This window comes from Poecilia reticulata, chromosome 14 (assembly GCF_904066995.2).
Source record: "Poecilia reticulata chromosome 14, P_reticulata-male-v2, whole genome shotgun sequence".
Lineage (NCBI taxonomy): Eukaryota > Metazoa > Chordata > Actinopteri > Cyprinodontiformes > Poeciliidae > Poecilia > Poecilia reticulata.
In genome coordinates this window covers 6,865,991-6,890,022 of record NC_088843.1, presented here as the reverse complement: position 1 = coordinate 6,890,022, position 24,032 = coordinate 6,865,991, and the positions used below count along the sequence as shown (strand labels likewise).

Here is a 24,032-nt window from a genome sequence, read left to right as displayed (position 1 = left end):
GGGGCTTTAATAGGTGTGTTGTTTTTATTCTGAGCAGCAGCCTTGCTCTTTGAAATCCACCTCCGCTGTTAGTGGTAATTATATTCCCATCTGCTTCATTGATTTGGCTGTTTTAACTAAGTTCTGCGGTCTATCCTCTTCCAGGCTGCGGTTAGGCCTGCCTTTTAATTGTTCATCCTCCCTTTCCTCTTTCTGTCTTGCAGACAGAGTGCATTATGACGGACAGTGTTATGAGTAAAGCAGCCACAATGGAGATTCCTATTAACAGTAATGGCGACACGGGGGCATTAGCAGAAGACGACAGCCTTGAACAGGTGGGTGACACTTGGCTGACGATGTTCATGTGACATTTTGAAATGGCACTGCAGAGCCAACAAAACACAGTTTGCAACCTTTTACTCAAAATACAGCAAACACAACACAGTTTGTATGTGCAGGACTTGCTTCATATTTTATGTACTGCCTGATGATTTTTTGGATGTTGTTTTATATGGTATAAATTAATTGCTCTCATGGAATATCCTGATCCAGTTTCATGGAATGTTGTTTTTAGTTTTTCAGCGTGAGTTATAAAGGGGAGTGGTATAGATTTTGACATTTCCAGATGTGAAGATTTCGTCGCTGCGGTTCTTGCGTAAAGCTCATGTGTAGAGCAACTAAAACGCATCCAATATTCAGCTGAGGAAGTCAACTAACACTGAGCACACAAAAAACAAAACTTCATTTGTCGTTCTACGCATTCTGTCAACATTTGAAAAGTCATTTTAACTTATTTTGATTTAAGTTTAGCTCTCATTACATGCTATCATTGTTTATTGAACTTATTTTTTTCATTTGTTGTCGTTTTTAAGGATTTTTTTTCCCGTTAGTGGTTCAGGATTATGGATTTGGGTTGTGTTCCCAGCTGTCACATGATTAGCTGAGTGGGATTGTTCTGTTCATGCCATTCACCCCACAATCTGTGAAAACATGTACCAAAACGACTCCTCTTAGAAGCTGCAAGTTACTTTGCAGTCATCTAGTTATGTTTTCTAACCCCCACTCTTTTATTCGTTTACTCATTTCAGATTTATTATCGTTTTAGACCCTGAACATATATTGTTGACTTGTATTTGTGACTTTTGTATTTCTGTCCACATAGCATTGTGTTGTAGTGGATAGCCTGCTTGTCCACAGGAGAGGGAGATCAGGTAGTGGAAATCAGGCGCTGTAGTCCAGCTGTCTCCTTGGTAACCCCTTGCTCTTTCAAACAACTCTTGTAAGCTTGTGTATAGGATTACACTTTCGTCTCTGGTGTGTTTAAGGAGCCAATTCTGTTACAGAATGTTACTCTTCTGTTCTGATATCAAACCTTTATCTTATTTTTGAATATGTTTTCAGAAGGTCAAAAGGGGCTTTATTTATTTTGACAGCTGTCTTCAAAGACGTACAATGTATGTTTCTCAGAAAACACCCCGCATTCCTTTTACTTTTGCTATTGAATCATTTTCTTACATTCTGATATAAACCACATTAATACAGCCGTAACAAAAACCTTTATAGGGAAAGACGTCACTTTCAAGGTCTCAGACTGGAAAAGGGTTGTTGATTTTCCGACATCCCTAGGAACGCCTTGTTGGGCAAACGGAACAAAGATCCTGGAGGAAGCTTTTACAGTTAGTTATTATTTGCTCACCAATTGTATGCCTTCGCTCAAGTTGTAAAAGGGTTCCTGCTTCTTGGTATTGTCCAATAGTAAGTCAAATATTCAACAGGTTTGGGTTGCCAGCTCATTCTCATGTGTTTATTTAAGAGAGGTGTTCAACTCTTCTGTCTGTCGAGCAGCTGTCATAGCAACCATGCAACTTGAAACTAGCAGGGCTTTGTCCTTGGGTGACAGCTCTCTACAATCAGATTGGGAACTGTCGTGCAGCACTAGTGTGAAGCTGAAGCTGCCTGTGTCGGTCATGCACAGAAACATTAAGATTGGCAGAATAGAGAGCCGCAATTGGTTTCAGATGGTGCATGTGTCAGAACAGGGGTGGTGACTGTCAGCTTGATGGAGAAGGGGCTGACTGCCAAGGAGCTCCCTGGCCAAGCACTAAGGCAACAAATGGAGGGACCGGGGGTCTACATGGAAAGCAGCCTATTATTGGTCAGTTCTGTTGCTTGGACAGTGATGAACAAAACGTTAGCTAATAGATGAGTCACTGAAGAGTTTCTCCTCTTTATGCTCTGTCATTTATTTCGAGCAAACACAGCACTGCAAATGTGCAATGAGAAAGCCATGCATGTCATTTTTCACCCACGTTGAGCAGATGCCGCAACATTGGTTAGTGCTGTAAAACAAAATATAAAGTTCTTGTTTTGCTTCTTAAAATAATTGCACTCTGCTTTAGAGAAATCAAATGTTTTCAGAAGTATTTGTCAGGGACTGCAAGCTGTGTTATTTCTGTTATCTGTTCAAATAACAGCACATTTTTGATTACTGATTTTATAAAGCACTGACCCGCTGAAATAGATTTTAGCCTATCATGGTTACTAGAGGTGTGCTGATCGATCGGTCACCGATCATAATTGGCCGATTTTCGTGAAAAAGTGCATGATCGGTGATCGGCGATCATTGGCTCTTGTTGCCGATACCGATCACCTGCATCTCATTTCGCAGCCTGCCTGTGCAGCTGGTCTCCTCTTTCCTTCACACTGCGCAAACGCACAGCAACAAATCCTAAGCGATGTGGAACTATAACGCACTGAGTGAATGGGGAAGTTTGCGTGTTGCGGCGGAAAATTGAAGCACGTCAAAATGCATCAACACAACGAAGCTAATACGACATGAAAACAATGCCATACTTGACGGAGTTTGGCTACATCGAGGCTCACTGCAGTAAAAAAGACATATGGAGGATTAGATAGCAGGTAAAGCGGCGCACAGCTACACTCACCCAGATTAACATGACGGTCAGAAAGCTAAACAAATAACCCGCAAAATTATTTAAGTCTTCGAGCTGCGATGTAAGACGCTGGTTCTGCTCTCGCTGTTGAACCGCTGCTACGCGCTACAGGTAGTAACATTTCACAGACGGAGCGCCGCTTCTGCTCCACCTGGTAGTGACTCTCACACCAAACCTCTGCTTAAAGCTGCAGCATCTAACCTAAAAAAATTTATTTTACATACGTATTAAAACTTTCGCTGTCCTAACATGAGATAATCTCTAAAAAAATAATCGATCTCCTCCCTGTTCTGCATAATTACTCCGCTCAGTCAGAAACAGCCAATAAGAACTAGCAGTAATCAGCTAGCCGCCATGCTATCAGGAAGTTTTCATTCAGTAACTCAGGATTGTTTATTGTAATGGAACCTGTATTTGCCTTTGAATGTTAAGTTTTATACTTGAATTTTTTTGGCAATGTTGAGAGGTTTTACTTTGACTCTTTGCATTATTTAGCCTCTTCAGAGCCTTCATATGTTATCAGTCTGTTAAAGATGGTATTACCGATTGCAGTACAATTTGCACAATGCCTGTTTTGTTTAGTTCTTGGAAAAAGTTATTAAAAACAAATTTTTGTCTAAATTAAGGTGAATTCATGGATAACATGAATTGACAAAACATATATTAGTAAAATAGAAGAGTGATTTCTCCAAAACGTCCTGGACTTCTAGTGTTGTCTCTATCTCTCTGTTACACTGAACAAACTGAAAAACTCTAAATAAAACCAAACTGAAAATAATGACATTCATCATTTACTGCTTTACAAGACAGATAATTGCTCACTATCTTGTTCTCTTTTTGTTTTGAAGTGGGCCATATATTATTTAAAAAATAATCACATTTGAAGGGGACTGTTGATCTTTTTATGGCATAGTTCACCCGTTGAAGGTTAGTTGAAGGTTTTTGTCACTAAATAAATATTATTCCTTGTTAGGATAGAGTATCTGTTTAATAAAAAAGCCTGGTACATAGGATTTTCCTAACATTTGAAAACATAGACATTTTTATGACAGAGGTCAAGGCCATCAACATGATTAGTGTGGTTAGGATTAGGGCTTCAAAATGTATTGTTATTGCATTACTAGTGTGTGCAAGATTCATATAGCAAAGAGATGTATCCAGTTGATCATTTTATCTCGAGTGTCAAATGTATTCATAAATAATGTACCGTATTTTCTGCACTATAAGGCGCACCTAAAAACCTTCAATTTCCTCAAAAGTCGACAGTGCGCCTTATTATCCGGTGCGCCTTATATATGGACCGATATTGAGCCACGACAAGTCTAGCAACTACGGTAAGCAGCCGCTGACTTCATTTTCCCCCGTAGAAGAAGAAGTGCTCGGTGCATGCTGGGATAGTTGTCAGAACGCTGGTTTGTTAATAAAGTTTGAGGGGAGGGGGGATGAGAGACAGAGACTGCGGCGGCAGCGTATCGGTTGGTCTGTGTTGGACTGGGGCAGACTACTACATAAAGTACTCGGGGACCATTTCTTAAAAATGTAGATGTGTAATAATAGAGTACGGCAACCCAAACTGAAGCGTCTATTCTATGCGCCTTATTATGCGGTGCGCCATATATATATGAAAAAAGTTTTAAAATAGGCCATTTGTTGAAGGTGCGCCTTATAATCCGGTGTGCGGAAAATATGGTAGTATATTGGATAAAGACTCACTTCTTCCCCACCTGATAGATAATAGTTCCTAATCGCACAGAGAGTACTGGAGACATTATGACAGACAGAGAGGCATAAGGTTGATGTAAATTCAACTTAACTGACATAATCATGTGCAGCTGTATATTATTGTGCATCCCTAGTTGGGACTATGAATTCTCACACAATGCTGCGGTGCTGTGGATGAAGCCCGTGTCTCAGCGGGATGTGAGGAGAAAATCAGTTACCGTCCACAGTCGTGCCTGTTATGTTAATCACTCTAAATGTTTTTATTTTGTTTTGTTTGAATGTTTGTCATTTGTTGTGTATCTATAAGTTTTATTCCCACATTTGTGTTTGCTTTTCATTTAATTTGCCGTGATGAAATAATTGTGAAATCGGTCTGATTGCAAATCAACTCATGCTTTAAAATCAGCGAGCCAAACAATGAGTGAGTGATGATGTCCTTCCTCTCTAGTGTGCATCTTGCGTCATCACTCCTGTCTGTTTCTGTTACAGTAGCCTTTTGTTGTACATGTTGTTTCATCATTTGAATTATGAGTTTTTAATTTTGTCTCTCCTTCTGTTATTTTTTTAAAAATTGTTGTTGTGTTTGTCGACCCCACCCCCCACCCTTCCATCTCTGTGCAGGCTGCAAAGCTGCAGTGGAGCTTAGATGAGAAGGTAGGGAGCTCCAGAGGCACCAGGGTGAGCAGGCCATTCGTGCATTTGCGTTTGTGGTGTCGGTGTTGTTCTGTTCAGTGGTTTCAGTGGGTTGTTTTCTCTCTCTCTCCATGTCATATCAGGCTTTAATGGGAAACTTATGTGCTGTGTTTCATACTAACAGTTGCTAGGAGTCTGTTAAATGTTTCGGGGCGACTGACTCGCATTAATAAACAGCTTCTTGTTAACTCAAAGTTATTTAATCTGGATTGTTTAGAATGGGCTCATTTGACCTACATGCTGTGTGTGCTTTTTGGTGATGCCTGTGGGCGATTTTCTTTTTTTTAATAATCTCTTGCAGGTTGGCATTGACGAGCAGAATATAGTATTCTTCTAAACATTGTCTTCTACCAAACCTGTGTTTTTATGTTTGTTTCACTCCTCTTACATTGTGATGTCATTCCTTTTATTGTTTCAAATGTGTTTTTAAGGTAAGAAGGAACTTTATGGGGTTAGAGCTCTGTCTTCACAAATTGAAAATTATGTTAAATGTACTTGATATGTTTGACTTCAAATAGGGTAAAATGCCCCACACCCTCTTTTATTTTCACTTCCTGTCATTAGTCTTAATCATACTTTTTGTATTTGTCTACTAAAAGGAAATGGCTTCCACAATCCGGAGCTATTTTCTGTATTTTCCTTATAAAAACAAACTCTAGGAAAAGGCTTTTATATGTCTTATCGGAGTCTTATCAGCGTCTCCCTGCTGTGGTAATGAACACGACACTCTGCCCTGCATGTTTTAGATGTTTACCTTGTTTAAGACACCTGATGCAGAGGATTTTAGTTCAGCAAAAGCCTGTTAATCAGCCATCACTAGAGGTGTGCTGAAGCAGTGAGACTTCTAAAACATTCATGGTGGTGCGTCTTGTGGACAAAGGTTGAAAAATATACATTGTAAAAAAAAAAAAAAATCTTTCATCACATGTAGCTATATTAGTAAATCAGCTTGTTGCTTTTCAGAAACGGTGTCAGTCTTGAAATCATTTTAAGGTTGTTGTAAACCACATTTACTGAAAGATTTATAGTTGTAGTTATCATTGTGTTGAAGTAAAATAAGAGGATTTATTTGAATAGATTCATATCAGTCTGGTGTTTTGCCTAAAAGTGAATCTGTCCATAACAAATGTTTCTTTCACCTCCTACTTTAATACGTAATACCAACTGGTAAAGTGAAATATGTTAAAATGAACACACATTTGACCAGCACTACTGTGTTTTAAGCCTTTTTTTCCCTTTTAATTTTCCCTTTTGGCTTCTTACCATAGTACTATTTGTCCCAGTCGAGGATAGACTTTTACTTTGTATGTCCAGCAATCTAATATTAACACTGAAGTTATAATGTCTGTATGTCCATACCCAACATGTTTGTTTTTATTCTATTCCTGTTGTGGTTATCACCTGTGCAGGATCTACAGCAGGTGATGGTATCAGGTCCCAACCTCAACGAGACGAGCATCGTTTCTGGAGGTTATGGAGGAACAGCTGAGGGGATCATTCCCACCGGCTCTATTAAAGGTACTGCTTCAGTCCTTCCTGAGTTGGGCTTCCTTATGTGTCCGAGTCAGTATTCCCTGTGAATTCTGTTATTTATGTATTTTCCAATAGCTTATGTTTAAAATTGAGATATGAGATTAAATCACAATAGTAGGGAATTGAAAAAAATTTGCAAAGTTAAAAACTAACTTATAGGCTTAGTTTTAAGAACCTTATCCTTAAGCTCATTGTTAAAAATACTGTTGATCACGATCAGCACTTGACTCCTGGTATTCACCGATGAGGCATTTGCTATTTGACTAAAATTTTTTACAGTCATGCCACTATTTTTTTATTTTGGTGTGATATTATTTATTATTTCTTTTTCTCAGGCCCTGCTGTGTCCTACAATCCTGAGTTTAACAAAAGGATCCCTGTAACAGGATTAGGTGGCCTAGGTTTAATTATTATTTGTAATCAAGAGCTTCTTTCCAAAATGTAACCTAAAAAAAAAAATAACATTTAGGAGTTTGTAGTGGTTCTGAACAAATTTCCAATGCTTTCTTTGAAGTGGATCAAATTTAAGGTGTATTTAATTTTATTTTATTTCTGTATATATTTCCAATCGTTCTTTCGTGAAAATTACTCATTTTGGAAATATGCTCTCTTTGCGGTGTGGGTGATTTGTTTTAAACTGTTGGGGGATGTTCCTGTTCTGCACTTCTGCCTTACTGGAGAGGGGTTTAATAAAGGCATTCTTACCTGCTTTCTTTTTCCTGAGTTTCTAAAGGTGAATGGTACAGGATACTTTAACAGAAAAATAAAATGACTAATACATAACTTTGGATTTTAACCTGACTTGACTTTTGTCCATTTCAAAGAAAACGGGACGTATGAGGGGAGATGCAAACAACCATGTCAATATGTAGATAATTTAACCGACTGTTTTTAACCTGTGTTTCACTACTTACCACGTCCTTCGAGTTAAGGCTATGAAATAAAGCTGAAGTGTTTCCGGTGGGTGACCTTCAAGGCTTTTTGACTCTTCACCAGAGTTTTGTTCAGATATGAATTGTTCGCAACTGAAAGCAACTCAACCATCACACTATCATATAAAATGTAAAAATATTGACAAAAGTAATATTGTATTTATTTCTGTGTCATATTCAGTTATTGTTAATTATCCAAGTCTTCATCCTGTATAGCCTTAACTCAGTCTTCCACATATTCGCTCACGTCTGCATTGTTCACCGACTGTTATGCAATAGATGTTGTCTTTTTATCTTTGTTCTTCTGGCTTCTGCTTGTCCTTCACTGTCTTTTCAAATTTGCCTCCTACACATGCATTTGCTGTCTTCTACATGTGGTGCCATAATTTTAGTTTTTCTCCTTTCTGGCTTTTATTTTATGTTGCCTTCTTTTTGCCTCGCAGTGTTCGTACCTCCAGGCATTTTTCACATTTTGTCACATAATGACCAAAAACATAAGTGTATTTTATCAGATTTTAGAAACATTTTATGAGGGAGTTTAATGTTTTTGTTTCAAACTTTTCTGTAAATAAAGTCTGAATAGTGTGGCTTGCATTTGTATTTAGCAAATGCAAGCCACTTTTAGTGCCACTTTAGTTAAGTCTTTCTGTCAGCTTTACTTATTTGGAGACTGAGTTTAATACCATTTTTGGCAGCTTTATTCTCTTTGGAGAAAGGCCACACAGCATAATCCTGCCACCACCGTGCATCGCCATGGTGATTGTGTGTACAGTTACATGTGCAGTTTTAATTGTAGCCACAAATAGCATTTTGAATGTAGGTCAACATGTTTAATATTGGTCACATCTGACCACAGATGTGATTATTTAGATAGTTGCCACTATAAAGGTCTTGTGGAATTTATCTTTTCATCTGCTTAAAGATCATCATCAAATTACTGTTTCCTTTGCTCCTAATTCATTCTGTCATTTAGGGGCTGGTTGTGGGTATCTTTAATTGTTTTCAAATGCTTCTTGCATCGAGGAGTCGGAGATGTCTGGTCAGGCATATCTTACCCGAGATCGAGCTCATCTTCTTGAAAGTTTAGCTTCTGTTTGTTGTTTACTATCCATGTCTACTTGTATGTTTCAGGTCCCAACATGCAACACAGCACCAGCAGCAGCTCGATGACAGCAGAAGAGGCAACGCGTGGTGTGGCTGTGGAAAAATATGAAGCAGTGAAGAAATGGGGTTTAAACACCTATAAGGTATCTGCACGGATGTTTTCATAAGTGAGAGCGACGGCGATGTTGTGCTAATGACAAAATATCAGGTTTTCCAAACCTAGACTGCCTCATTTGTCTTTACAAACAGTCACTGAACGAACTGAAGTATGTTATTCGTCTCTTTCTGTGGCTTCTTTTGTTTCAGTGTACGAAGCAAATGATCTCGGAGCGTTTTGGTCGCGGCTCTCGGACTGTGGATCTGGAGCTGGAGGCTCAGATAGAGGTTCTGAGGGACACCAAAAGGAAATATGAAAATGTGCTGCGGTTGGCCAAAGCGCTGACCAATCATTTTTACAACATGGTGCAGACACAGCACGCGTTGGGTGACACGTTTGCTGATCTCAGTCAGAAATCTCCAGAGCTACGAGTGAGTCCTCAGAAATGAGCATTTTACATGTTCAACTGTTCTTGAATGTTTTAATGTAAAATTGTATTAGTTTAAAACACAATGAGGAACTCACTCCTTTCTTTACAGGATGAGTTTGGCTACAATGCAGAGACCCAGAAACTACTGTGTAAGAATGGGGAGACTTTACTTGGTGCCATTAACTTCTTTGTGTCCAGCATTAACACGTTAGTCAATAAGACAATGGAGGACACTCTGATGACAATCAGGATGTATGAAAATGCGAGGTAAGCAGATTTAAATACATGCATCTTTATCTTTAAATGAAGACGTGTTTAAAATGTTTTTTCAGTTAATGGATCTGTAGAAAAATGCTTCTGTCAATTTGATAAACTTGAAAAACAACTTTATACAGATCTTTGTTGAAAAACCAAAAATAAATGCTAGTTTGAGACAGTTGCTAATAAATGTGCTGCTTCTGACAAACTATTAAAACACATTTTTCTCCTTTTTTTTCCTCATTAAAAATGGCACTCACTGTTACTTAAAATTAACTTTTCATTACTGAAAGATACACATATGGTTTCATTATGTACATATTGTTAATATTTTTAAGTGTATATATACATTATCTATGAATTTTCTTGCAAACATGCAGTATTAAGAAAGCATGTCAGTGATGCACTGAATAACATGCAGTTGCTGCCTCCTAGTGGGAGGAGAGTAATAAAACAGTTTACATATTAAGTATTGTTGTACTGGAAGTAAATGTTTACTGTACAGGGATGTTTAGCTTTTCTCTGTATATTTGAATATCCTTTTCTGAATCTAAATATATGTATGTTCTCTTTTTCATTTTGTTTGTGTTCAGACTGGAGTTCGATGCCTACCGGTCAGACCTTGAGGAGCTAAGTTTGGGTCCCAGAGATGCAGTGACCATGGCCCGTATAGATGCTGCACAAGAGCAGTACCAAGTTCAGAAGGAAAAGTATGAACGCCTTCGCTCAGATGTTATCATTAAACTCAAATTTCTGGAGGAGAATAAGGTTAGTCTGTGTTGTAGGTCTAAATCGTCGTTGTTTTCTAAACGCTAAAAAGTTGGCATGCTGGGTTTGTTTTTGTGATCTGATCAAACCAAACCTAAACCTGCATATGATTTTCCTTTTCCCCTTCATCAGGTGAAGGTAATGCATAAGCAGCTCCTTCTCTTCCATAATGCCATCTCGGCGTACTTTGCTGGCAATCAGCAGCAGCTGGAGCAAACGCTGAAGCAGTTTAACATAAAGTTGAGGCCCCCAGGGGCCGACAAGCCTTCCTGGTTAGAAGAGCAGTGAGAGGCCCTGCGGGAATCCTTGCCATCTTCGTCTCAACCACCTACACCTGTTACCTTTGAAATCACCCAGCTTGCAGAGGACCACTACAGAAGGAAACAAACTGAGATAAACTGGTGGATGAAGATGCTGAGATCTTTTTTTTTTTTTTGATGGATGGATGATTTATTCATGAACTTAATGCATCAGAAAACTAAGTGGCCAGTTTAAAAAAACGGGGTTTTTCTGTGCCTCTTTTTCCAACTTCCTTTATCCACTTCAGCTTCTCCTTGTGATCTGTTTTTTTTTTTTATTTTCATTTTAACTGTTCACCTTTTGTCCCTCTTCTCCGCTCAATGTAAACACCTTCCTTATCTCTGCACCTACTTTGTGGTGTGTGCTTGTTAGTCATGTTTATGGGCGTTATTGTACTCCTCTAAGTGCTCCCGATTCTTGGAGTTTATCGTAAAACTCCGCAGTCTTAGTAACAGAGACTTTTGTAAAGAAGAAAATGGCAAAAGTACTAAAACACTACTGTAATTTAACACTACTTTTGAACCTTTTAACCTTCATCACTCCCCAACTGTGCCTCCTTATTTATGAGCAACCAGTAAACCTTGATGAATTGGAATATTGTCCAAAAGTTTATTTATTTCAGTAATTTCATTCAGAAAGTGAATCATTACACACAGTGATATATCTCAATAACCTGTTTATTTTGATGATTATTTGTTGGAACTAATGAATAGTTTAGCTTAGACTAATAAAAGACAAATAAAAATCATTTTTAACAGAACCATTATGGCCTAAACAATTAGTGAGAAGATTATTTCCAACAGGCAAACTGTTACATCCTCCAAGGGGAGAATAAGGTACAAAAGGCCATTGCTGGAGAGCCTGGTTGGTCAGAGTGCTGTATCAAAACACATTGATGGAAAGTTGAGTGGATGGAAAAAGTCACATTGTAAAAGATACACAAGCAACTACAGACATAGCTGTTAATTTTCCACTATTCAATTCTGGTGTCATAGCAGCTGTTTACCAGGAGGCAAACAGCGAAGATGCTGATTTCATTTTCCAGCAAGTCTTGATACCTGCCAAGCTTTTGCCCACACTGCCAAAAGCTTTAATCGCCATGGTAACACTGTGCTTCATTAATCGTCAAACTGGCCTTACTTTAACCCCATAGAGAGTCTATAGCCTAGAGGGAGATGACATTTCTGCATGAAAAATGCTTTTATTTGGGTTTAAAAACAAAGAGTTTAATTGAGTATCTCTGTGGGTTTAGGGCATAATCATCAAATAAATATTCAAGTTGTATCATTTTGTGTTATGAATCTACTATATATGTTTGACTTCAAATTGAATTGCTAAAATAGCTTTTCAATGATGTTCCAGCTTATTGAGAGGAACCAGTTATGTGATAAAAAATATATATTCAAGAAAAAAGTTAAAACTGTTTATAAATACACATGTCCATTTCTAGTACACTACAAACAAATATCTAGAGATTTAAAATCAATGTAAATTTAAAATTAAGAATTACTTCAACTTTCAAAGATATTTGTAGAGTATTACTATAAATTAGCATGTTCTCCATCAAAGACTTTACTCATTAACAAGGAAAATTGTTCAACTTTCAGATATGCAACAATCATTTAAGGAGCACTGCCACAGCCTTCCTTGGGTTTTGAATAGATTGAGATGTTAGGTGGAGGCTGACCTTGTTTGCCTTGTTTACGTGGGTATTGTTTCCTTTTTTTTTACTACCCGATTGGTTTTCACACTGGAATATGCCCGTGTCTTTTTACAATCTGTTTGATTGAAGAGATGTGACTGGAGCCACTTCACTAGTTAACTCTTACTGAGTAGTATCACATAAAAAGTTATTACATTTTTTTTCTATTCTATCGATACTTTGAATTGTCCGTGTCATATTTGTGTGAAACTAACAACTATGCGTCTTTTGACAAAAACTGTCGCATCTTCTGATTCTGCTGAATTAAGAATTGATCACGATGGCTATCTAGTGTTACTAATTAGATCATTTTAGTATCACATTCTGGAAAATATGAAAAGTGAAGATTGCAGAAGAAAACAATCACTGATGGAAGCATTAGCATAAGAGTTGAATTTTTACATATCACTATTTATTGTATTCACAGTGTTGCTTTGTTGAAATTGTCACTTTTTATTAAAACAAAAGCTAAGCTTTTTCACATGACACTTAAGATGGCGATACAGTACGATGAAATGACCAAATCGCTGACTGAACCACCCAAAAACATCAATTTCATTTGTATAAAATGATCAAAGTCAAAAATAATATGGGCTAAGAATACTGATTCTGTGCTCACGAGAGCCTCTCTATGATATCACGTCACAGTAAATGTGTCATTCCTCCAGCTACTTGTTCTCTATTTGCATGGCAGATAACAATCCTGAAATGTAGATATGTGCGCTTTCACTAATGGTCAGCTCTTGTCAGCCATGTTTGTCACCTAGCATGGACTGGCATAGTGTAATTTGTTACGTTCAAGTTGGCAGAAGCATAATCAAAAGTGAGTTTACTAGTCATGTGGCACTCTTGGTGAGAATGATGGAGGAGTCGAGGGTTTATTTAAAAGGCGAGGACGTTTTTATATCAGTTTACCGTCGAGCTCCTGGTTTGCTTGACTACCATGAAGCAATACATAAAATGTGATCCCTTTTTCCAAACTGCTTTGTTTGGGGTTCCTTATCGGACAGTAAAAGGAATGGCAATACAGGTTTTTTGTTCCATAGTTGTGGAAATGGCTGAATTTAAAAATAACTCTTGAACATTCTTGCAAAGATTGAAGTGTCGCCACATGAAAGCCAAGATTTCTAAAAATACATAAATATATATATATATATATATTTTATTTGTGTATAAGCAAATGTTTTGTAGACTGAGCTGATGTACTGTACTGAAATTCAGGTATTTATGATGATAAATGAAGTTGTCATGGATACTCTGCCTTCATTCCTCAATTGCACCTCAAAAGTCCAACTCCAACCCAAAGGAGCAAAATTGAAAGTTCACACTTTCAAACTGTCTGTATTTTATTTGGCTTTTGTCATTGTTGTATTTATGTTGTAATGCGTTTTGCTATATGGAGACAAGGAACCATCTGGAATTGGTCAAATAAAACATTGAGGAAGTAATTTTGAACTTGGTCTCATTGGTGTTTTGAGGTTTGACTTGTCACAAAAATCAAAGCCATCCTGCATAGGACTGCAATGCAGAGGAAAAAAAAGTCGTAATTAAAAGATAAACTACCAAGTTTTGTGTTCGACCTTTATGTGTCATCAAGTAGAGTTTTGAGTTAAAAATGTACATACACCAATCATTGGCATGGAGTTTTGTTCTTTTCAACTGTTTTCCCTTTCTTAGCATCATCATTTCTAATGAATAACATTAGGAATAATGTAATTTTTAGTGAATTCCTAAAAAGACTTAATGCTACATCATTAATCTGTTTCACAGTATTCTAACACATATTTTTGGGTTTTTATCTGTAAGCTACAATCATAAAAATTCCAAGAAACAAAAGCTCGGGATATATTACTCTGTGAAGATTGTACATACTGGTAATATGAATTGAACTTTCTGAGATGATTGGCAGGAAATATTGCACTTTTAACAAAATATATATTTTTTAGATGTAGCTGTAATTATGGCTTTATGTTAGATTTTACTTGCCTTAAAAGTCAAGTTTATGGCAAGAAGCCAACCAATTTAAACAAAGTCCATAAAGTCCATGCAGCAAGAAGATCCTGGAATCCCAGCCTTTCTAAATGGAGTTTGTGTGTTCCCTCCAGCTGCCATAAGGACAAATCTTAGATACCTAATACACTTTCAATTTAATGACTGGAGCCAAGAATCAATGTAGTCCACTTGCTGCACACTTATCTATTTGTCTAAGAGGCACTAACCATTGACTGTTGCTGTTGTTTTAACTTCTCCTTCCCTCCAGGCACCACATCGTGTGCCGGCGACAGAAAAAGGAGCGGACCCATCCGCCTCTTATCTTGAGGGCGGTCCTGTATTTGGGAACTGACTTGAATTTGATTAGAGACTCTCTGCACCTGTGACTGTTGTTTCTGGCACATGACATTCAGGGAGGAAACGACGCCAAATTTCATAAAGCTAGTCAGGCTTTAAAAAGCGTTGTAAGTACATGATATTATTTTTAAAAAATTCAGACATGTTTTAGGCCAGATTATAGCGAGTCCTGTTAAAATTGTTGGAATAAATGCATTAATTGTCGTATTTAAACATTTTAAGTCGCTTGTCACAACTTCATTTTTCTATTAGAATAACAAAATTCCGTAGATGTCTCGAAAAATGCTTTGCTAAATCTGTTATATTGAATGATTCATTTTTAAAATAACCAGGTAAATTACATTTTGAAAAATGTTCCGTTAAGAATAGATTGTTTGACTTGAACTTTCATGACATATATATCAACAAAAGCCTATTTAAAGAGGTACCCATTAAATATTTCAAACACACAGCTCTGCTAACGGACTTTTCTTCTGCGTTTCCTTTGAATGTGTTTTATGGATGGGAGTTGAATCTCCTGCATGGCTATTGTAATACATAAAGTTGGATCAGTTCAGTGCATTAAAATATTTTTATTGTAACACCGTAGTATATTCACATATTTCCACTAGCTAAGTAAATGTTTATGTGTCAAAAAATACTGCTTTTTAAAAATAAAACTACTATTTTTGTGTATTCTCAGTTCTGATTGATGAATAGGTGCAAATTACCATTTGCCTTTGGATCTGAGGGGAAAAACAGATGGAGGGGATGCTGAGTTTAAAACCTACTTCGCCCAGTTGTTCATCCAGAGACCCCTCTCCTCCATCTGTGCCGGATGCTCAAGAAGAGTTGAATGTCCAACCATCTCCTGTAGCTAATGGTACAGAAGCACCACCACCACTACCCCCACCCCCTCCACCTCCTCCTCCTCCTCCAGCTCCTCCACCTCCTGCATCCTTTGGCTCTTGTGACATCCAAAGACGTTCCATGAAAAAACTGAACTGGGACACACTACCTAACCATCATGTGTTGGGTAAGCTGAACGTGTGGACATCCAAACGGACTCAGAGGGACCTGGTATTGAATATACAAACCATGGAAGAGTTATTTAGTCATGATGACAAAAGGGCATCGCTACGGGCTTCAAAAGTCTTCAGTTTAAGTAAAAGTGATGGGATGAACTTGTGTGGACAGGACTCTCAGGTAACTAATGGATATGTACAAATAAGAAACTGATTTTATTTTCCATACAGGCTCTACTTTCTTTTTCTTATGAGCTTGCAAATAATCTAAATAGGAGAAGTAGTAAAGACGCCAGGAGGAAGTAATTTCTTTTCTTTTTTTTAAGTTCCACACAACTATCAGTGCGGAACCGTTTTAAGTAAAACAGTCTGGATTTTTTTTCCCCAGCTTCCGCAAATGTTGATATTTTCTGGATTGTAGAGATATCTACAATCTTTTTAGCCTTGTTTCAGTTTACCCTGCATTTTGTTTTTAGGTGACAATATTGGATTCTAAGCGAAGCATGAATATCGGGATCTTCCTAAGACATTTCAAAAGGTAATGTTGGGTCTTTAATATTGTAATAGCCAGATGCATATGGTAGAAATTATGCTGTGAAAAACTCTGTACTGAAACATGTAAGGTGAACAAGAGTCTTAATAACCAAAATAAGTTAAAAGACTTAAGCTGTGCTTTGAGGTCGGTCAGACTTTTAGTCATGGGTATCTGGATGCAAGAGTCACTTCCACTGTGCTAATGATTACCCAACTATAAGGCTTTATCTCAGCTGAACTCATGCAAATACATGGAAATCCCTTCTTAAAGCGTCACTTTAGACCATTTAGCAAAAACATCTAAACTGTTTAATACATTATTCAACCAGTATCATAGTAACAAGTTTAAAAATATGTGATCAGAAATATAAATATAAGTAGCTAGTTACTGAGGTTTTTGTAGTTTAAATGGTATAAAATGCAGTTTTCCACTGCTACACTCGAGGTTTGGAGGAGTTACTTGTCCATTTGCCATTTTGGTTTAGTCGCTTGCGTTATGGCAGCAATTAAGGGTCACACATAAAATGAATGAGCCGTCATTTCTTCTGGTTTTAATGTGACTGCAGTGTTTTAGTGCCTGGGGGTGGCCATCTATCTCTACTGACTTAGAGCTGAATGTCAGTAATGAGATGCAGGCAAACTTGCTGTAAGATCTGGAGTACTTTCTGTAGATAATAAAACAAACACATTTAAAGTCGTCAGTGATAACAAAGAGCAGCCTATTCTTTTAGCAGCATAACTGTATAGAGAAAACACATTGAACTTCACTGTTTTAAATTTTATCATCTAAAAATGAAGATGTTAAGCCTAATTTTACATGATGATGGAGTGTATGCCATATCTGGAAGAAAGTGGGAGTTGGTTCCACTAGAGGGCAGCCTACTAAAAGTTCTAACTCCAAATTTACTCTGAACTCAACAGTGAGCTGAAGAAAAGAAACAAACAAACTGAAAAATACACAAATATTTCAGTTTACAATTGCCATCACATTATCAATGTTTGTAATATTATAGATGTGCAACACTACTTAGTATTTCAATGTGCTGTGCATTCATGCTTTTCATGACAACTATGTACTTGGCCAATATGATCACAAGCTGCTTTTCCCCGCACCAGGTGTATATTTTTAATTTCTGAGGTTAATTTAGCTCTTCTAAAAATGGAAAAATATGTGCAAATTATTTTATGGTCAACTCAATATCCATAATTCATATTCTTGATTTTTGTGCATACCTTTCATACTGAAGAATATGATCTTTCTTTTTAACTTGCATCCAAACTCTTGTTGCAGCCTTTTGAAAGACCTGATGACTATTTACCAATATTTCTGTTTTATTTTTATATATATATATATATATATATATATATAAACAATTTTTTACAATGTCCTGATTGTAAAAAATTGCAATAATCCAGAATAGAAGTAGTAAATACACAGGATGGTTTTTCTCCATCACTTTGCGAAAGACTTAGAAAATATTTTATTTGGCCTTGACTGTACACTCAAATAAGGAATTATAACTTTGATTTTACACACTCAGTCTATAAATACATAACCTTGTATGTTCAGTTCTCAATTTGTATACCAAAGTGACTCTCACAAAGTGCTGCGATGATGTCAGCTTCGATCTATTAGTCTAACTGAAACTGTGTCAGCTGCTGTGCACCTTGTGGGCATTTTTTATTTGCTTTACATTAGATGAAACAATCTGGCTTTGTGTAAAGAGTGTTTATCCATTTTTATGTGCTATAAAGAGTTTAGAAATTGGTCATACTTGAAGCAATAAATCTCCTATTAGTGGATTTAAGATAATTTAAATCTTTAAATCAACATCTCTCATAAATATGAACCATAATGTGAAATTATTAACTTCTCATTGTTGAAGTTTATTGAATGCCATGTTCTTAATCAGTGTTGAGATTGCTCTTTAGCATATTGTTTAGTGAGTGTGTTCTGCCGGTACTACAGAGCAAGAGTTGTGTAAAAGAGCCATATTTGTACTGATAATACCATAAACACTTTGTTTTATTTGTGTTCTAACTTTGGTCGTGTGCATGTCTCCCTCTGTAGGCCTGTGAGTGAAATAGTGGAGGACATTCGTCAGGGGAACTGGCAGAGGTTTGGAAATGGCAAACTCAAAGAGCTTTGTAAGCTTCTACCAGAAGAAAGTGAGGTAACAGGAACTCTATTCCTGTTGTCGATGCATACATTGAGTCAAAACAAAAATACGGCAGAGCTATGGTTCTGTGGAATAGTTTGTGGCAACATTTTTTTTGAGTACATCCAAAATTACCCTATTTACTGATGAATTTAAAGTAGAGTATTTCTTTTAATTTTTTGAAATCTCCTGTCTGTGATGAAGTTGTTTTATTTTGTACCCACAGAGATAACATGCTAAGCACAATGACAAGAAAACAAGACATTATGCAACCTTTAGTTACTTATGTAAACTAACATAAAATGAAGTAATTTACAAACATGAAATCGGTTTTCATTGACCTCCATTAAGTGATTAGACTAGTGTTGAAAGCTGGGAGTTACATGAACACTGTTAGTATTTTTCCTGTAGAATCATTTTTCATACCTGATAACTATGTAAATGTCTAAATGCAAAAGTATTCCACAAGCGATATCTGAACTCTTTTTTTACGGTAGGTCATCATTTTGTCAACATGTAGGTAAAACAGCTGCAGTCATACAGAGGTCAACTGTCTGTGTTACCCGAGGCAGACCAGTTCATGGTACAGCTCATTAAAGTCCATGGGTGAGTCTGTTTTTAAATATTTAACTGAATGTTGCTGCAAACATCAAGTTATCAAAATTACAATAAAATTGATCAATCTTTTGGTCTTGGTATCAACTGACTTTCACTGTACTGTTTTTATAATTTGGTTCTGATAGTTCTTTGTGTAGTTAAATTATTATTTTTTTTTTGGAACAGCGAAAAATGTTTATTTGCTCGTCTGTCTTGCATTCAGCTACGGGGAACATCTAAAAATGATGCTTCTGAGGGAGGAGTTCCTTCCCCTCATGGAGGAAGTGAAGAATGCCATTGCGGTCATGACCAAAGCAGCTAATGGTAATATTTCACCTGCTTCGAGCTGCAGACAATCCTACATGTTCCTACTTTATCTTTTTCGTCTCCTACATTAGAACTGTTGGACTGCGATGACCTCCATTCGGTGATTCGACTAGTATTGAAAGCTGGGAATTACATGAACGCTGTTGGTATTTTTCCTGTAGAATCATTTTTTATTACATTGTATTAACTAATGGATGTTATGCTTCTGTGAAAACGCTTAACCGAGTAATAAATTAAAAACTTTCTCCTTCAGGGTGGTTACAGTGCAAATGCCGTAGGATTCAGGGTGGCTTCCCTGCTCAACTTGGCAGACACCAAAGCCAACAAGCCTGGCATGAACCTCATGCACTATGTTGCCAAGGTAAAGTGTAGAATTGGGATAGAGATGATTTATGAAGGCACAATAAGTTATGCTGCACTTCCAAATAAATTAATGAAACTGCAAGAGGTTAATCTCAAATATTTTTTGTCAATGAAGTTACTTGGTTTAGCTTGTGACAAACTTGCTCTCCATGAAGATCACATAGAGTTGTGTGAGGAAAATGGTGCTACCACAAGTAAAACTAGGTGTATCAAACTCAGTATGTACAAATTGAAATGCAGTTTCTTTGTCCATCTTGGTTAAAGCAGAATTGAGCATTCACAGCATAATATCAAACCCCTTGATACGCCTCTAATTAAATATGCGCATATGTACGTTTTTCCTTTCTGCACGATCCGTTATGCCAAGCAGGAGACCTTCCTAAGAGTTGGAGGCTCATAAAAACACAGATGAAGCAAGTACTTATATTTTATGTTCAACGCAGACTCCTCTCCTAATAGCACTTGTACAGTAATATTGTAAATAAATCTAGACGTGTCTGGGGTAAAAACAACGAAGCTTTTCAATTTTTATGGGTTTATTTTTACTTTTTGTTTTTCTTTGTTTTTAAGCAAAAGTACTGTAAACACAGAATTGTCGGAGGGCATGGGGGCTGGTAACCTCGCACAACATTACACCTGAAAAAATGAGACAGAATAATGCATTAAACCTCTTTCCAATAAATATGCTGGAATATGGGGAAATTTCTGCATGGTATACCCCATAGCACATCAGGGGCTTAATATTAGGACAATTTAATTTACTTACCAAGTAACTATTTGTCCTAATTTTACCAGCTTGTAGTCATTCTCATTTCTTTTCATTCTCAGTATGCGTCATGTGTTGAATCAGGTCACCTCGGCAAAATGTTGCACATGCATATTACACACTTTGACTGAATAAAAGACTTCCTGTTTTACATAGTCATAGTGTAATGGCTAAGAAAAATAGGTCATTGCAAATTGCGCCTAAATGTTGTCCTTTGGTACCACGCATTTGATATACTGGGTTTATGTTGATAATTCATAGTGACTCTGGTTGGGGTTAATAAACACCATCTCAATTTGTCTGTCGGCTCCCTTTATAACGCCCCTGTTGGAAAAATCAGAGTGGTTACCAGCTGATGGGTACAGCTAGCACTGTGTGTTGCTCAAAGAACTGCTGCCTTTTGTCTTAGAAAATTAATTCTCTTGAAATGCTAAAATGGTGAGCCAGTGAATTTATCTTGATATCAACAATCTACGGCTTTAACTGCCTGATCTCTTTTCATTGTACCATTAACAGTGTCCTCCTAGGCTAACGCATGTGAATGGTTATTTTAATTTATTTGACCACGTTCTGCATGCCTTAACATTCATTCGTGAATGAAAAAGGGTTTCTGCCATATTTTGAGATAAAAACATTGATGCACAAACTCCAGTCCTGTCAATTTGCTTACGAAGCTATTTTCTTTGCCATCCACAGCAAGCAGAGGAGATTGATGCAGAGTTGCTGACTTTTCCCAGCCAACTTGGGCACATTGGGATGGCATCAAGGTTACCCTCTAGATGTGTTTTTATCCTACTTTTTTTCTTTCACTTAATCTGATTGAACAAGTTTGTATCTGAATTTTACCAAAGAATTTGTAAAGATGACATAATCAAGGACTTGAAGGGGGAAATCCAGAAGATGGAAGAAGTTAAGCTGTTTAGCAGCATACACCCTGGACTCTTGCAACAAATAGAACAATTTCTGAAGGTAAAAAAAAAAAAATGCTGTCTTTGTTTGCAAATTTTCACCTTTTAAAAGAACTAAGATCTATACATGTATTTTATAACTTTTTGACAGAGGGCAGATTCTATGCTTGCAGACGTTGACCTGTCCCTAAGTGAGCTGAAGGCTTTAAGCGATGCTGTCGCAGGGTACTTCTGTGAAGACCCAGCTACCTTCAAACTTGAAGAGTGTTGTTCCATCTTTTACTCATTCTGTAAACGGTTTGACAAAGCTGTACAGGTAAGAAGACCAAAGATTGATCAATATCCAGCATTTTTATTACAAGATCATAACGTAATCCTTCAGTGGCTTGAGCCTTTCATAACTTTGAGTTTTATTTTGGTTTTGCTTTCTGGAGGGTTGGTTCATTATGAAATATTTTCTTTCTACATGACCTGCAGGAGAACAGAGAGAGAGAAGCTGTTGAACATAGACACAAGCGCTCGGAGAGCATGCAAGTAGCTGCTAAACGACGCTCTGTGGCATCATGTTCAGCACTTGACCCTACAGATGACTCATGCTTGGAGTCTGCGCTGCACAACCTTCTATCCAAACCCCCGTCTGGTTTAAGCAGATGTAGGAAGAATTTCCAACCCCAGGCTAAAGGCTTGCGTTCTGAATCCTGTTCTCAAACTTCACAAAAAGAAATGCCAATTCCTTGCAAAACTACAGACAGCCCGGAGAAGAAACAAACTAAGCTACTTAAAGACATGGAATTGGCAAAATTGGAGCAGGAAGAAGCCGAAAAGATGCGTGAGATAACCCGGAAGGTGCTTTCCTACCAAAATGTCAAAGGCAGCCGTAATGATGAGAAGGTACCGGGGAGTCCTCGGCATTCGAAAGGAGAACAGGGTGAGGCTAGTACTCCACGTACCCCTTCACCTAGAACTAGGGACTACTTCTTTACCAGTAATGGTACTGTGGGATCTCCATGGACTATTCTGAGCCCCGTAAGTTGGTCTCCAAGAAGCAACGCCCTGCGAGGCAAAGCCCAGAGAGGATCATCATCGTCTTCTGGAAATGATCCTGATGATGGAGTCTGGGAGAATGATGAAACCAACTTGAAAACTCATAGTAGTCAGGAAAGTCTGACTTCTCCATCTGGAGGATCTGCCTCCCTTCCTGAGTGCATCCGTCAGAGAGCATTGTCACAGGCACCACTGCTCAGGTCGGCCTCCGTGGATGAAACCCTCCGTTCTCCTAGAATGGGCTTCCGGCTGAGATACTTGTTCCAGAGAAGCATGTCTCAAAGATCCTTCTCCTTTGAATCAAAAATGGGAGATATAAAGGAAAGAAGTGACAGAAAGGTGGAAAATTATGCTGAGGGGTCATCTGGATTAAAGTCTTTGTTTAAACGTATTGGAAGCAGAAGTAAACTCTGCAATTTGGAAGAGAAAACATGAAATGATTCACTTCTTAGTCTAAAGTTTTAAAGATGGAAACTAGGCTTTGTCAGTTTTTCTGTGTTTTATATGGCTAATGTTGAATGTTTGTCTTTTTATGTCATGTTTTTACCCTTTAGAGGGCATACGGCAAATGGGGACTTGCTTTGCACTCTGAGGGTGTTTTTTTTTTTTTTTTTTTTTTTTCCCTTTTGCTTTTTCTTTTGGGGGAGAAGGGAGACTAAACAAATTGTGAAATCCATGCAAGTGTTTTTTATTGTACATTAATAAAAAGATATTTACCATGTATAAGTAATTAATGTGCACTTCTTTTCAGGTTAATATATCTCTGGAAGTGCAATTCAGAACTCTCCCCCTTTGCATTATTAACCTTGATAAACCCTTGCAATTTGTTAGTTTGGTAGTATACATATCATCTTTTTTTGTAATCCAACCCACTATGTGCTATGTTTTTGTTTAATTATTCTTCTCACACAGTCTCACTAGATTAACTAAGGTCCTCTCATGTAATCTTTTGACCTTAGCCTTTTCTAGAGGATTTAGGTCTGAGGACTGAGATGGACATGAAAGTTGATTTTTGTTTTTGATCATATATATGTAAAATCACACAGATGTGTGTTTTGGATTAATTTAAAAATTTTCTGGCTCAGGTAAAGTTTTTTTTTTTTTTTTTTTTTTTAGAATGTGCTGGTACTTCAGAGTTCATGCTACCAATGTCAGATGATTTTTCTGAATCCAGAGCATCACAGATCCTCTGCTATGAAAGGCTATGGGAAGAAGAAATTGCTTTCTACATATTCATCCTTTTCTCACAACACCTTATGTTGGTTGCAGTAAAGCTGAATATTAGCAATTTAACAGAACATAGTTTAGTTTGATTAAAACAATTAACGTAGGCGGGTGTCTAACCAGCCTGTTTTAAATGCACTTGTAGTAAACAAAACTTAAATCACATTTAAAGCGAAGCCATCATCCAGCCTTCAGAACGTACGGCTGCATGCTTTTGTAGGACCCATTAAATTTTAGTGCATCTGAAACAAGATTTTGTAAAACTACCAAAACTGGAACCTGAAA

The 24,032-nt window shown here is 37.4% G+C and overlaps 2 protein-coding genes across 8 annotated transcripts in view; both read left to right on the top strand.

Annotated features, from left to right (window-relative positions):
- Nucleotides 1-13,927, top strand: part of arfip2b (ADP-ribosylation factor interacting protein 2b) — a 54,895-nt gene extending 40,968 nt beyond the window's left edge. For 2 of the 7 annotated variants that reach the window (XM_008427254.3, XM_008427256.3), the window contains exons 2-10: nt 204-314; nt 5,277-5,333; nt 6,758-6,866; nt 7,217-7,273; nt 8,945-9,060; nt 9,224-9,445; nt 9,554-9,711; nt 10,296-10,470; nt 10,603-13,927. In XM_008427254.3, the coding sequence (XP_008425476.2) occupies nt 216-314; nt 5,277-5,333; nt 6,758-6,866; nt 7,217-7,273; nt 8,945-9,060; nt 9,224-9,445; nt 9,554-9,711; nt 10,296-10,470; nt 10,603-10,758 (1,149 nt within the window). In that variant the 5' untranslated portion in view covers nt 204-215 and the 3' untranslated portion in view covers nt 10,759-13,927. The remainder of the gene's footprint in view (nt 1-203; nt 315-5,276; nt 5,334-6,757; nt 6,867-7,216; nt 7,274-8,944; nt 9,061-9,223; nt 9,446-9,553; nt 9,712-10,295; nt 10,471-10,602) is intronic. The other 5 variants (XM_008427255.3, XM_008427258.3, XM_008427259.3 and 2 more) reach the window with 5 other exon arrangements.
- Nucleotides 13,928-14,305: 378 nt separating this feature from the next.
- On the top strand, nt 14,306-23,253 carry fhdc3 (FH2 domain containing 3). The gene is made up of 12 exons (XM_008427264.3): nt 14,306-14,928; nt 15,504-16,006; nt 16,302-16,363; nt 18,431-18,533; nt 19,039-19,124; nt 19,339-19,439; nt 19,514-19,584; nt 19,696-19,803; nt 21,268-21,338; nt 21,423-21,540; nt 21,631-21,795; nt 21,957-23,253. Exons 2-12 carry the CDS (start codon nt 15,563-15,565, stop codon nt 22,956-22,958), a joined length of 2,331 nt encoding a protein of 776 aa, XP_008425486.1. The 5' UTR covers nt 14,306-14,928; nt 15,504-15,562; the 3' UTR covers nt 22,959-23,253.
- Nucleotides 23,254-24,032: the final 779 nt, after the last annotated feature.

What these genes read in the sequence shown, in the direction of transcription:
- fhdc3 (XM_008427264.3), top strand. Translation starts at nt 15,563, where the DNA reads ATGGAGGGGATGCTGAGTTTAAAACCTACTTCGCCCAGTTGTTCATCC. An exon ending in CACATTGGGATGGCATCAAG is followed by an intron (nt 21,339 to 21,422) that starts GTTACCCTCTAG and finishes ATTTTACCAAAG; the next exon opens with AATTTGTAAAGATGACATAA. An exon ending in GGTTTGACAAAGCTGTACAG is followed by an intron (nt 21,796 to 21,956) that starts GTAAGAAGACCA and finishes CATGACCTGCAG; the next exon opens with GAGAACAGAGAGAGAGAAGC.